Below are 11,985 nucleotides of genomic sequence, written 5' to 3'. Positions count from 1 at the left end.
AAAAAAAAAAAAAAACAGGTGTGTGTTTGCATGTGCAGTTTATGATTCATTTACTCTGATTGGTATCCCTGTGATAAAAGAAAAAAACTATTTTTCATGAAAAGGAAAGGTAAGGAATAAAAATAGGTAAGGAGAAAAAGTATATAGGAAAATGACAGGATTTTCTGCGAGGTAATTTTGGCATAAAGACAAAAACAAAAGTATTTGCAGTATTTAAAAGTAAAATTTTCAAAGCTGCAAAAAAAAAAAAGTAAAATTTTCAAGTGTTCTGTGTAACGGGCTTGAACTGATTAATTTAGACGAGGAAACTTATTACAGGGGCTTTTTTGAGATTTTGATTTTGTATATAGAAAAGGTTGCGACTGTTACTTACCACTACTCTCTCTATTTGAAGTAGTTCTCTTTAGCGGTTTGTCTTCTTGGCTCTTGTGGATTAGGTGTAGGCTCTGTCCTGCCACATTTTGGTTCATCAAACCAGAATTTGAGATCAAAATCAACTTTCTTGAACTGGGTTTTGCTTATTTATACTCTTATTAATTTTTTTTTTCTTCATCCTCTTCTTCTTGTTCTTCTTCTTCTGTGTGTATTGGTTTTAGCAGGCTTCCAAGGTTGTACCTTGGTGGTTGGTTTGATGGGCTTGTGATCTTTGAAGTTTTCTCTGAGTGATTAAGTTTAAATAAAGAGTGTGAGAGAGTGTTGCTGAGAAAGAAGGAAATATGGGGGAAAAACCTGAAGTATTGGAAGCTGTTCTGAAGGAAACTGTTGATTTGGTAACATAGATCTGAAAAAGTTTAAGCCTTTTCTGGTTGAAGCTATTTCTTTCTTGTTGTTTAACTATTTTTTTGTTTTATGAACTTTTTGAATGCAGGAAAATATACCCATTGAGGAGGTTTTTGAGAATCTGAGATGTAGCAAAGATGGTCTCACCACTGAGGCTGCTGAGGAAAGGCTGACCATTTTTGGTTATAACAAGCTTGAAGAAAAGAGGGTGAATCCTTTATTTATGTTTTGGCTCTCTTACTTGGTTGTCTGGTAATTTTGAGGTACAGTCCTCTGTTTTCTGAAAATAACATGTTCTGGGTCAATTTCAGGAGAGCAAATTCTTGAAGTTTTTGGGGTTTATGTGGAACCCTCTCTCATGGGTTATGGAAGCTGCTGCAATCATGGCCATTGCACTTGCAAATGGAGGAGTAAGCTCTCAGCTTTTTGGCGGATTTCTATTGCTAAATTCTAAGACCACTTGATTATTTTTTTTTTCTTGAATTTATTGAGTTTTATCTTCAAAATTCTTTCTGTAGGGCAAGCCTCCTGATTGGCAAGATTTTGTGGGTATTATTACCCTTCTTGTCATCAACTCAACGATTAGTTTTATTGAGGAAAACAACGCTGGCAATGCTGCCGCAGCTCTGATGGCTCGTCTTGCTCCCAAAGCTAAGGTATGCTTATTTATTTATTTTTTGCCTTATCGTCTTTTGGAGCACTCAGTAATCCATCTTAAGTTTTATTTATTTATTTTTGTAAAATCTTGAAGTTTTAATTTTCATGTTCTAAAAGAGAGTGATTAGTTATAAACTTGTCATATAATTTTAATATCTCTCCTGTTGTTTATTTTATCTAAAACCTTTTATTTTCCTCTGTAAAGGTGCTTCGAGATGGAAGGTGGAACGAACAAGATGCTGCTGTTCTGGTGCCTGGAGACATAGTTAGTATTAAGCTTGGAGATATTGTTCCAGCAGATGCCCGTCTTCTTGAAGGGGATCCTTTGAAAATTGACCAGGTCTGTCTGCTGATTATGAATCTTTTCTCTTAACCGCAGAAAAATCTATGGTTTGGTGTCTGAGAATTTGATTTTCTATTCATTATTTTTATATTTGCAGTCGTCACTTACCGGGGAGTCTCTTCCTGTAACCAAAGGCCCGGGAGATGGTGTTTACTCTGGTTCTACTTGCAAACAAGGAGAGATTGAAGCAGTGGTCATTGCCACGGGTGTACACACCTTCTTTGGGAAGGCTGCTCATCTTGTTGATACCACTAATCAAGTTGGCCACTTCCAAAAGGTAACGAATTAATAGCATCATATATTGGCCAGGGTGGACTTGAGAATGATGGCTTTAGTTACAGATATATTTTGTTATTTTCTTTTCTCACTTAGTTCCTATATTTATGTTGTTTTTGTAGGTCTTGACTGCTATTGGAAATTTCTGTATATGTTCAATTGCTGTGGGAATGATAATAGAGATTATCGTCATGTACCCAATTCAAGATCGTGACTATCGTCCCGGAATTGATAATCTGCTTGTGCTTCTCATTGGTGGAATCCCAATTGCCATGCCTACTGTACTTTCAGTGACAATGGCTATCGGGTCTCATAGGCTAGCTCAGCAGGTTGGTTACTTTCCTTGTGGATGTTGCTGCATAGCCATGTTTGAGGATTTCAGGATTGATCACAGATGTTAATGATGAATGCAGGGAGCTATCACAAAGAGGATGACAGCAATTGAAGAGATGGCTGGCATGGATGTGCTTTGCAGTGACAAGACCGGAACCCTGACGTTAAACAAGCTTACTGTTGATAAAAATCTTATTGAGGTTGTTTAACAGATGCTTCTGCTTACTAGTTGTAGAAGTGATTTTGTTTAAAGTTGATTATAAAATTTATTCACAATGGGTTGCTTACTCTTAACTTACAGGTTTTTGCAAAAGGAGTCGATCCCGATACTGTTGTACTTATGGCAGCCAGAGCATCTAGAACAGAGAACCAAGATGCTATAGATACTGCAATAGTTGGCATGCTGGCTGATCCGAAAGAGGTCTGTAGTTGCTGACATCAGTGTTCTTTATCACGACTTTGCAGTATATACGCCTGATTGGTTTAATTTTTTAATATTATGAATAATTTATTTTTCTTTTTTATTTCATTTTTGGAAAGGCACGTGCAAATATTCAAGAAATTCACTTCCTTCCTTTCAATCCTACGGATAAGAGAACTGCATTGACTTATATTGACCGTGACGGTAAAATGCATAGAGTCAGCAAAGGTGCACCGGAACAGGTAAGTTTACCTTCTTTTCTCGTGCCGTCTCTTGTTCTTTTGATGTCATAGGCTAAGCTCTTTCTGCATTCCCTACCAGATTTTACATCTTGCTCACAACAAGTCTGAAATTGAGCGTAGAGTACATGCTGTGATTGATAAGTTTGCTGAGCGAGGTCTACGATCTCTTGCTGTTGCATACCAGGTAAATTGGCCCCATTTCTCATTTATTTTGTGGTAAACTAGGACGCTTGTCATTCTGCTATATATATGTATATAATATTGAGCAAACACTTGTTTATAATGTTTATGAAATATGTCCATCATTATATGCAGGAAGTCCCAGAAGGAACCAAGGAGAGCTCAGGAGGCCCATGGCAGTTTATTGGCCTCCTGCCTCTTTTCGATCCACCTAGGCACGATAGTGCAGAAACAATCAGGAGAGCATTAAACCTGGGAGTAAATGTGAAGATGATTACAGGTACTCTTTATGTTAATGTCAGAAGGGGTTAGAATGCAGATTGAGTTATATGAAAACCTATGGCTACTATTGAGGCCACTAAAAGCATACTTAGATTCTGTTCTCTTGAAAAAGTTGATCTTTTGTCATCTTCTTTCCTAATAGATTTGATCAGCATCTGCTATTTAGCTGATATTTACTTTATGTCAACACCCGCTTCACATTAAAATTTAATTGAAACAATAAGCCCTGAACAGTATTTTTGAGCAGTTGAGTGCTGATACTTGTGCTTTCCATCAGGTGACCAACTGGCTATAGGAAAGGAAACTGGCCGTCGCTTGGGAATGGGAACTAACATGTATCCTTCCTCTGCTTTACTTGGACAGCACAAGGATGAGTCAATTGCTGCTTTACCAGTTGACGAACTTATAGAAAAAGCTGATGGCTTCGCTGGTGTTTTCCCTGGTATGTTTCTTCAGCCTATGTTTTCATGGATGTATGCTTGACAAGATGATTATTATTATTTTTTTACCTTGTTTGGGCCAAATTGTTGTTTCATGCTTTTCTTCCACTCAATGACTCTATTGGTCCAGAGCACAAATATGAGATTGTAAAGCGTCTGCAAGCTAGGAAACATATCTGTGGAATGACTGGTGATGGAGTCAATGATGCTCCTGCCCTGAAGAAGGCAGACATTGGAATAGCTGTTGCTGATGCTACTGATGCAGCTCGCAGTGCTTCTGACATTGTTCTTACCGAGCCTGGCCTCAGTGTTATTATTAGTGCTGTTTTAACAAGTCGAGCAATCTTCCAGAGGATGAAAAATTACACAGTATGATTTGGTTTCTTCTTGTGTGCATTCTGTTTTATTAGTCTTTTAGCCTTTGTTTTTGGTATATTCCTTTTATTAACTCCCTTTTTTTCTTTTCACCTCGCAGATATATGCAGTATCCATTACAATCCGTATTGTGGTAAGTTAGTGGTTCTTTGTTCGGTATTTATGTTGGCATTTTATGCCTCGAGGTGTCCTACTTTTCTGTACCTTGATATTCTTCTTTGTAATGGTGCAGCTTGGTTTCATGTTGCTGGCTCTCATATGGAAGTTCGACTTCCCACCTTTCATGGTGCTTATCATTGCCATTCTCAATGATGGTTTGTTGCTCTATCCATCTTATAGGATCTTTTTTACTCATTTTATTTTAACTAGGGGTACATCAACTGTGAAAAAGAACTGAAAAAACTGCAGCTTGTTTCTTGTTGCTGGCTCTGATAGGACAGCCTCCCATTCTTTAGATGATTCGTGTTCATTCATAACCCCTCCTGGGCACCTACTAATTGTTATAGTTTTTTTTGCCTCAAAAAGATATGAGGGTTAGGCGGAGAGTCTAGTTTATACATATATATATATATTTATATATATGGTCAAGATTCTTGAAATTGCTTTGTAACGGCTCTTAGATTCTATTACATTTCAGGTACTATCATGACAATATCAAAGGACAGGGTGAAACCTTCTCCACTGCCAGATAGCTGGAAGCTGTCAGAGATTTTCACAACTGGCGTTGTGCTTGGTAGTTACATGGCAATGATGACTGTAATATTTTTTTGGGCAGCATACAAGACAGACTTCTTCCCTGTAAGATGACTTTACTTAATTATCTCTTGAGATTTGTTTTTTTTTTTTTGTGTGGAAGATGGAAGTGCACCGCATGTCTAAATTATTTATAAATAATACATTTTTTTCGGTATTTTTTTATGTCATGTTTTTCTCTTGCTTGTGATTATTATTTTTTTTCTGGTTATTGTTGATGATCCTGTATTTGTTGATTTAGCTTATGATTTTGCCATGTTAATTTTTCAGCGCATATTTGGGGTTGAAACACTTGAGAAGACTGCACATGATGATTTTAGGAAACTTGCCTCAGCAATATACCTGCAAGTGAGCACAGTTAGTCAGGCCCTTATTTTTGTTACCCGATCTCGAAGCTGGTCCTATGTTGAGCGTCCTGGGTTTCTGCTAGTTGCAGCTTTCCTGGTTGCACAGCTGGTGAGTCCAAACCTTTTATTTTTCTTTTCTTTTCAATGGTTTCAGGTTGTTCTCTTATTTTTATTGGTTGCAAGTAAAAATTTAACTTTTGAGCTTTCATGTGAGCAGATTGCCACTTTAATTGCTGTCTATGCAAATTGGAGCTTTGCTGCAATTAAAGGGATTGGCTGGGGTTGGGCTGGTGTTGTCTGGCTTTACAATATCATCTTCTACATCCCACTTGATTTGATAAAATTCTTCACTCGTTATGTTTTGAGTGGACGAGCTTGGGATCTAGTTATCGAGCAAAGGGTATGAATCTCGTTGTCTTACTGAGTTTTTATTTTTTATTTTTTTATCTGATGGGATTCTTCCTCTTAGCCATTTTATAATGGTTTCTTTTGTTCTATAGATTGCCTTCACTAGGCAAAAGGACTTTGGAAAGGAGCAGCGTGAGCTTCAATGGGCACACGCACAAAGAACATTGCATGGTTTGCAACCACCAGATTCCAAGTTTACTGAGAGAACTCATGTTTCAGAACTCAATCAAATGGCTGAAGAAGCCAAAAGAAGAGCTGAAATTGCAAGGTGAGATGCAATCTTCACGCTAAAAGCTGTTTGGCTTAATAATTTTCTATTTGTTACCCAATAAAGGAATCCTATTGAACAGACAATTATATCTGACTAATTTATGTGCCTGTCTACCATTGCTTTATTACAGGTTGAGAGAACTTCATACACTGAAAGGCCATGTAGAGTCAGTTGTGAGATTAAAGGGCCTCGATATTGACACAATTCAACAAGCATATACAGTCTGAGGGAGATGTTTTGTTGGCCTTACTCGTACTTTGAAAGGCCAGTTCTACTAGTGCTGAGAGTAAAGACAGAATCAGCGCATTGTTGTTTGTTGTCCTTTAAACAGCCAATTAAATTTTATGCTACTCTGCTTTCTGTTCTGTTCACTTTTCATTAGCTCTTAATCTAAATCATTCTATATTTCTTTTTTTTTTCTTTCCCTCTCCTTTTTGCCCTTTAAGAGCCTTTTGCATTAATTTTTCCCCCATGCTGGAGAAGTTCTTATACTGTATTTCTTTGAAAGTTGGTTGTGATTTTCTAAATAAATTAGTTTTTTTTATTAACATCAAAGGATTCAAACCTGGTCATAGATAAGTCAAATGAACACTTGGCAGGTTTTATTTGAGTCAAGAAAATGAGAAAAAAGGCAAAAGCAAAGTCAGTACTGTAAGGCGTGGACAGTGCTAGTGTGTCCCTTTGGATTGGACAAATGACAATTAACTAGCAAATGAGCTGCAAACACAGCTTCAGATGAAACCTTATTCTTGACATTCTATAGCCCAATTCACCATTTTCGCACACCATCTTCTAAGAGACTCGGAATGTTGCCAAATTACATACCATGAATCTATGGCCTTAACTATCAAACTACAAGTTACCGAGTCATATTAGTCACTTCAATGGAAATTCCTCCGGAACCTTTGTTCTTGTACCACTTAGCACACACTAAAAAGTAGCCCAAAGTCACAGTTCCTAAACCAGCTACCATGTAATAGAAGTAGTCCAATCTGCCCTTGTTAAGATCTTCAGCCAACCAATTCCCATTGGCAGACCCCTCAGTAGTTCGGTGAACTATTGTTATCAAGAAGCTGCTCAAGTAATTTGAGCCTGCCAAGCCACAAAAGAAGAGAGACCCAGCAATGCTTCTCATGTTCTCAGGGAATTGCTTGTAGTAGAATTCGACTTGGCCGATAGCTGAGAATGCCTCAGTTAGACCAGCTAACAGGAGTTGAGGGATTAACCAAGAGGCTGACATAGATGAAATGGCACCTCTTCTTGGATTGAATCCAATAGCTGGCTTAGTTAGAGCTGTAGTTCTTCGTCGATTTTCAACCATGCCGGATACTAGTGAGGTGAGGATGGAGAGGAAGATGCCTATGCCTATCCTCTCAAGGAGAGTTACTCCACCTTCTTTTCTTCTAACTCTTTGGAAGTAGGGGACAATGATTCTGTCGTGCAAAGGTATCCACAAAGTCATGCTGAGCATGGTGAAGACAGTGTAGGATGCAGCTGGAATCTCAAAGCTGATATTTCCTATGTGTCTGTTGGATTGAAGGGCTTGGAAAACAACATAAGTTTGCTGTTGGACAATGGCAACATGGTAAACCATAGCTGTTAACCATATTGGTAAAACTCTCATTAGACACTTCACTTCTTCCACTTGTTGTAGGCTGCAAAGTCTCCAAGGATGAGATGGTGATCCGTCTGGGTTTAATCGGTCTTCTGGAGTCACTATTGCTGCTTTGTTCAGAAATCTGGTGACACCAATATCCTAATTATTGAAGATTGTGTGCTCGACAATATTTTTGAGAAAAGATTTTTGGGGAAAGTGGTCAACTTTGTACTTTGAATGTGGGTTTTTGTTTATATATAAATATTTTGTTGGAAAAATAAATGGGCTCGAATAACATGATGGGATGTATTTTGTTCGATTTAAAGTAGTATTGTTAATGATTGATTTAAATAAGTATATATTTAAATAAGTATATCTTTTTTATATAAATACGTGGGTAGATAATGAAATTTTTTAGTATTAACAGTTTTTTTTACTTTTGATATAATTTAACGGAACATATTTTTAAAACTAATTTAAAATTGATATTTATTAATTATATTAATATAAATTAAAATATTATAAAATATTATTATTATTATAATAATATTAATAAAAAAAATAACATATTTAATAATTATATTAATATAAATTTAAATTCAAATGTTATAAAATATCATTATTATAATAATATATAATACAAATATTTAATAATTGTATTAATATAAATTCAAACGTTATAAAATATTATTATGATAATAATATATAATTATAATTTTTAACTAATCATATAAATATGAATTTCAATATTATAAAATATTATTATTATAATAATATTTAATATAAGTATATATTAATATAAATTTAAATATTATAAAATATTATTATAACAATAATATATAATACATTATCTTAATTTTTATTAAAAAAATTATCATTTATATTTAAAAATGTTATCGTATTATATATTTTTTAAAAAATTATAAAGAATGTTTTGATTTAAATTTTCTTTTAATATGTTTATATTATTCTTTTATATGTAATATTATTTATTTATTTAAAATTTATAGGATAATAATATAAATTTAATAAAATTAATTAATAAATTTTATAAATAAAACCAAGCAAATTTGTATTGCGATGAATAAAAATATAACTAAATACATGCAAATTAGTAAGGACTCCATAACATCAGAATTTATCAAAATCCAAACCTAAATACTATAATATCTTAGTACGATGTTATTACATGAATTAACATTTGGTCATGCAATACAAGTGTGCAACTAAAAAAAGTCGTGTAATAGATAATAATACTTTCTTATTACATGAAAATTTGGTCATGTAATATAAGTGTGCAACTGAAAAAGAGAGTTACATAATAGATGATAAATTCATTCTACATCAGTTTGTTAGGCACTTAAAAGTACATATTTCACGTAGCACATGATAATAAGACACTGTCGCTTAAAGAAATAGGTGGGTTTTTTTTAATAATTATTATTTACAAAAAAGGTGAGAAAGAAGTGCATTTTTCAGTTTACTGCGAAAAAGGTTTATTTTCTGAAAACATTAAAAATAAAAATAAAACAAGGGCTCACCTGAACTGGTCTGTGTAAGGAAGATTGGAATTGATGGATTTGGGAGGCATATAGGTATAGAGTGATATCCATGGCCGGTCTGGTAGTTCCAGTCTTCTTTTCTTAGAAGCAACCACAATGACCTGTGCTAGACTTGATATTGGACTTCCACTAGCTTTTACTTTGACATAAAATTTGGAACCCACAAGGAAGAGTAGAGTGGAGATGAACATAAGAATTGGTGGAATACTTAAACCCAAAGCCCAGCTTATGTTTGATTGAACATAGACAATGAATGTCAAGGATACCATCTTTGCAAAAGTGAAGGTGAAAAAATACCAATTGAAGAAGCTGTTAATGCCCTTCTTTCGAGATTCTGTTCTGGGGTTGAATTGGTCTGCTCCAAAGGCCAAGTTACATGGTCTGATGCTGCCAGCTCCTACTATTACTAGCCCAAAACCGGCGAGTAAGAAGGCCATTTGATCAGATGTTGGCCCTTTGCATAAGTGACTCTCTCTTGCTCCTGCTCCACAATGAGTGGGATGTAACTTCTTAATGGCTGCTGTTAAGTCTATTAAAAGTAATCCCTTTACAGAAGATAAGAGAAAAAAGAAAATCAAAGAATCATGATTCATGAACTAAGATACTAGATGAACCATACCAAGATCTAAACATAATAAAATAGCCTTATAATTGTGATACTTATTCTAGATGCAAAAGTATATACACAACCAAATTTCATATGGCTTTGGACTGAAGAATTAGTATAGTTTTACCATTAAAGAAGCTATTGTACCAAAGCACAATGTATTGTAGCGACCAAAATAGGTGTCAGAGACGAAAGCTCCTCCCAAGGTGGCCAAGTTGGTGGTGCCCATGTAGATAGTAATGATGTTAGCAGCTGTAATTCTCTTCATGTTGAATACAGTAGTGAGATAGACCAAAAGATTGGAAGTGGTACCAACAGCTCCTAGCTTCTCAAAAGTTTCATTCCCTGAAAGATTATGCAGATGGGTTACTCAACATCCATTACAAAATATACAAAACCAAAGGAAAGATTAGAAGAAAAGCTGAAAAGGGTATGAAGTAATAAAATAAATCTCTACTCTTACCTATCACAAGAGGCATGATTTTCCATCCTCTGTAGTTAATCTTGCAGTCTTCAGTTCTATCATCTTTCTCAATCTTCTCCATCATTTCTCCCATTTTCAGTTTTCTTTTTTATATATATGAAGCTTGTTTTGCTATCTAAACTGTCTCAAAATATTTATAGAGTTTAAGCAATTGGTGCCAAGATTTATTGCTCTTCTTGCACCCTTGACTTTCCAGAGTCTTTTTTCCTTCATTTGGGGTCTTTTGATTGGAATACCTAGGATCATTTCCATTTCAGGTACATGAATACTAAGGAAAATTCTAGAGTGCACCTCATGCTTTTGGGAGTGCTGGTGCGCCCTATTTTGTTTTCGGTATTCGAATGATTTTCGGCGCAATTTTTTTTATGATTTTGTCCATTGTAGTTATTTAGAGCATCTTGTACATTTTTAGAAAATTCCGAATAATTTTCAATATCGAAAATATGGTTCAAACTGGTTATCTTCCACTTGCATAAGAAAAAACAGTTACGCGTGCAATAAACTATTTGAATATTGTTTTCGACACTGTAAACTATTCAGAATTTATTGAAAATTTGCAAGATACTCTAAATAATTATAATATACATGTTCATAAAAAAAATTTCGTCGAAAATCATCATGACACCGGTATGTCCATTTTTAGGAATGCACTCTAGACGTACCCAATACTAAAACCCCATTACGTTATAATTAATATTAAGTGTCCATTGAAAATAAGAGATTCCTCGTCACTAAATGTTGGGGTAGACGTAGTACCTTCATCACATCAGTACATATCTATCACTTAAATTTATCATGGAAGCAATGATTTTTTTTTCCTTTCAAAAAATAAAATAAAATAAAAAGACATCAGCTGTCCATATTATGGAGACAATTCATTAAATGCCACTAAAAATGGTTGATAACGCTCTCTTTAATAATACTAATACTGCTTTATTTGAGTAATGTGATATTCTTAGTGCTTACTGAATTTACACTTTGAAATGTTAATTAGTATTTTAACAAGATGCCATTGAGACAGAACAAAATAGTTTGGTACAATTGACTTTTTTAGCATCGCATTATTTAACTACTCTGTTTATCGAGTTTTTCAAAAATTAGAATTATAAAAGATAAAAGAGGAAAAGAAAAGATTTAGAGATAAGCACACAAGAGTTTTTTTACGTGGTTGGGGCGTTAAAGAACCTTAGTCCACGAGTCTATTGTATTAGAGCTTAGAGAGCTTTAACAATGAGGTTTTCTGCAAGTTTCAATAGAGTAATTGCTTACAAGAGAAAATTTTGCGATCCCCCCTACAGTGCGCAATTGATTCTATTTATAGGCAGTTAGGTGTAATGGACTTGGGCTGGACTAATCCAAGCCCAATAGGGATATAATCATGGTTCACTCGCTAATGGAGGCTTAATACAAAGAACTTTGCAAAATAATACACTTTAATCAGGGCCCATTGGGCCGGCTAGAGCATAACCACCCTGTACCAATGACAACAGTACGCAGCTTCAGTCTGATTGCATGGGCTTCTAAGGAGATCCTGGGGATAGGATCCGTCAGAGTAGTGGCAGTATTGTTCCCAAGTATCAGCGTGCATTCCGTATGTAACCTCTTCTGTAGGTTAGTTGGGGAAACC

At 35.1% G+C, this 11,985-nt stretch overlaps 2 protein-coding genes across 2 annotated transcripts; one reads left to right on the top strand and one right to left on the bottom strand.

Annotated features, from left to right (window-relative positions):
- Positions 1–326: 326 nt before the first annotated feature.
- Positions 327–6,527, top strand: LOC133830445 (ATPase 11, plasma membrane-type). Its single transcript, XM_062260419.1, has 21 exons — positions 327–770; positions 869–988; positions 1,092–1,190; positions 1,299–1,436; positions 1,643–1,777; positions 1,878–2,057; positions 2,179–2,385; positions 2,470–2,589; positions 2,691–2,810; positions 2,930–3,052; positions 3,132–3,236; positions 3,368–3,512; positions 3,792–3,956; positions 4,085–4,323; positions 4,430–4,462; positions 4,562–4,643; positions 4,967–5,127; positions 5,353–5,538; positions 5,647–5,829; positions 5,930–6,105; positions 6,239–6,527. Exons 1-21 carry the CDS (start codon positions 717–719, stop codon positions 6,333–6,335), a joined length of 2,868 nt encoding a protein of 955 aa, XP_062116403.1. The 5' UTR covers positions 327–716; the 3' UTR covers positions 6,336–6,527.
- Positions 6,459–10,519, bottom strand: LOC133830446 (protein NRT1/ PTR FAMILY 2.11-like). Its single transcript, XM_062260420.1, has 4 exons — positions 10,338–10,519; positions 10,002–10,219; positions 9,247–9,812; positions 6,459–7,847 (listed from the first exon to the last, which is right to left on the bottom strand). The coding sequence occupies exons 1-4, from the start codon at positions 10,429–10,431 to the stop codon at positions 6,968–6,970; spliced, it is 1,758 nt and encodes a 585-aa protein (XP_062116404.1). The 5' UTR covers positions 10,432–10,519; the 3' UTR covers positions 6,459–6,967.
- Between the last annotated feature and the right edge of the window lie 1,466 nt (positions 10,520–11,985).

This window comes from Humulus lupulus, chromosome 4 (genome assembly GCF_963169125.1).
Source record: "Humulus lupulus chromosome 4, drHumLupu1.1, whole genome shotgun sequence".
Classification (NCBI taxonomy): domain Eukaryota; kingdom Viridiplantae; phylum Streptophyta; class Magnoliopsida; order Rosales; family Cannabaceae; genus Humulus; species Humulus lupulus.
This window is presented reverse-complemented; position numbering and strand designations above follow the sequence as displayed.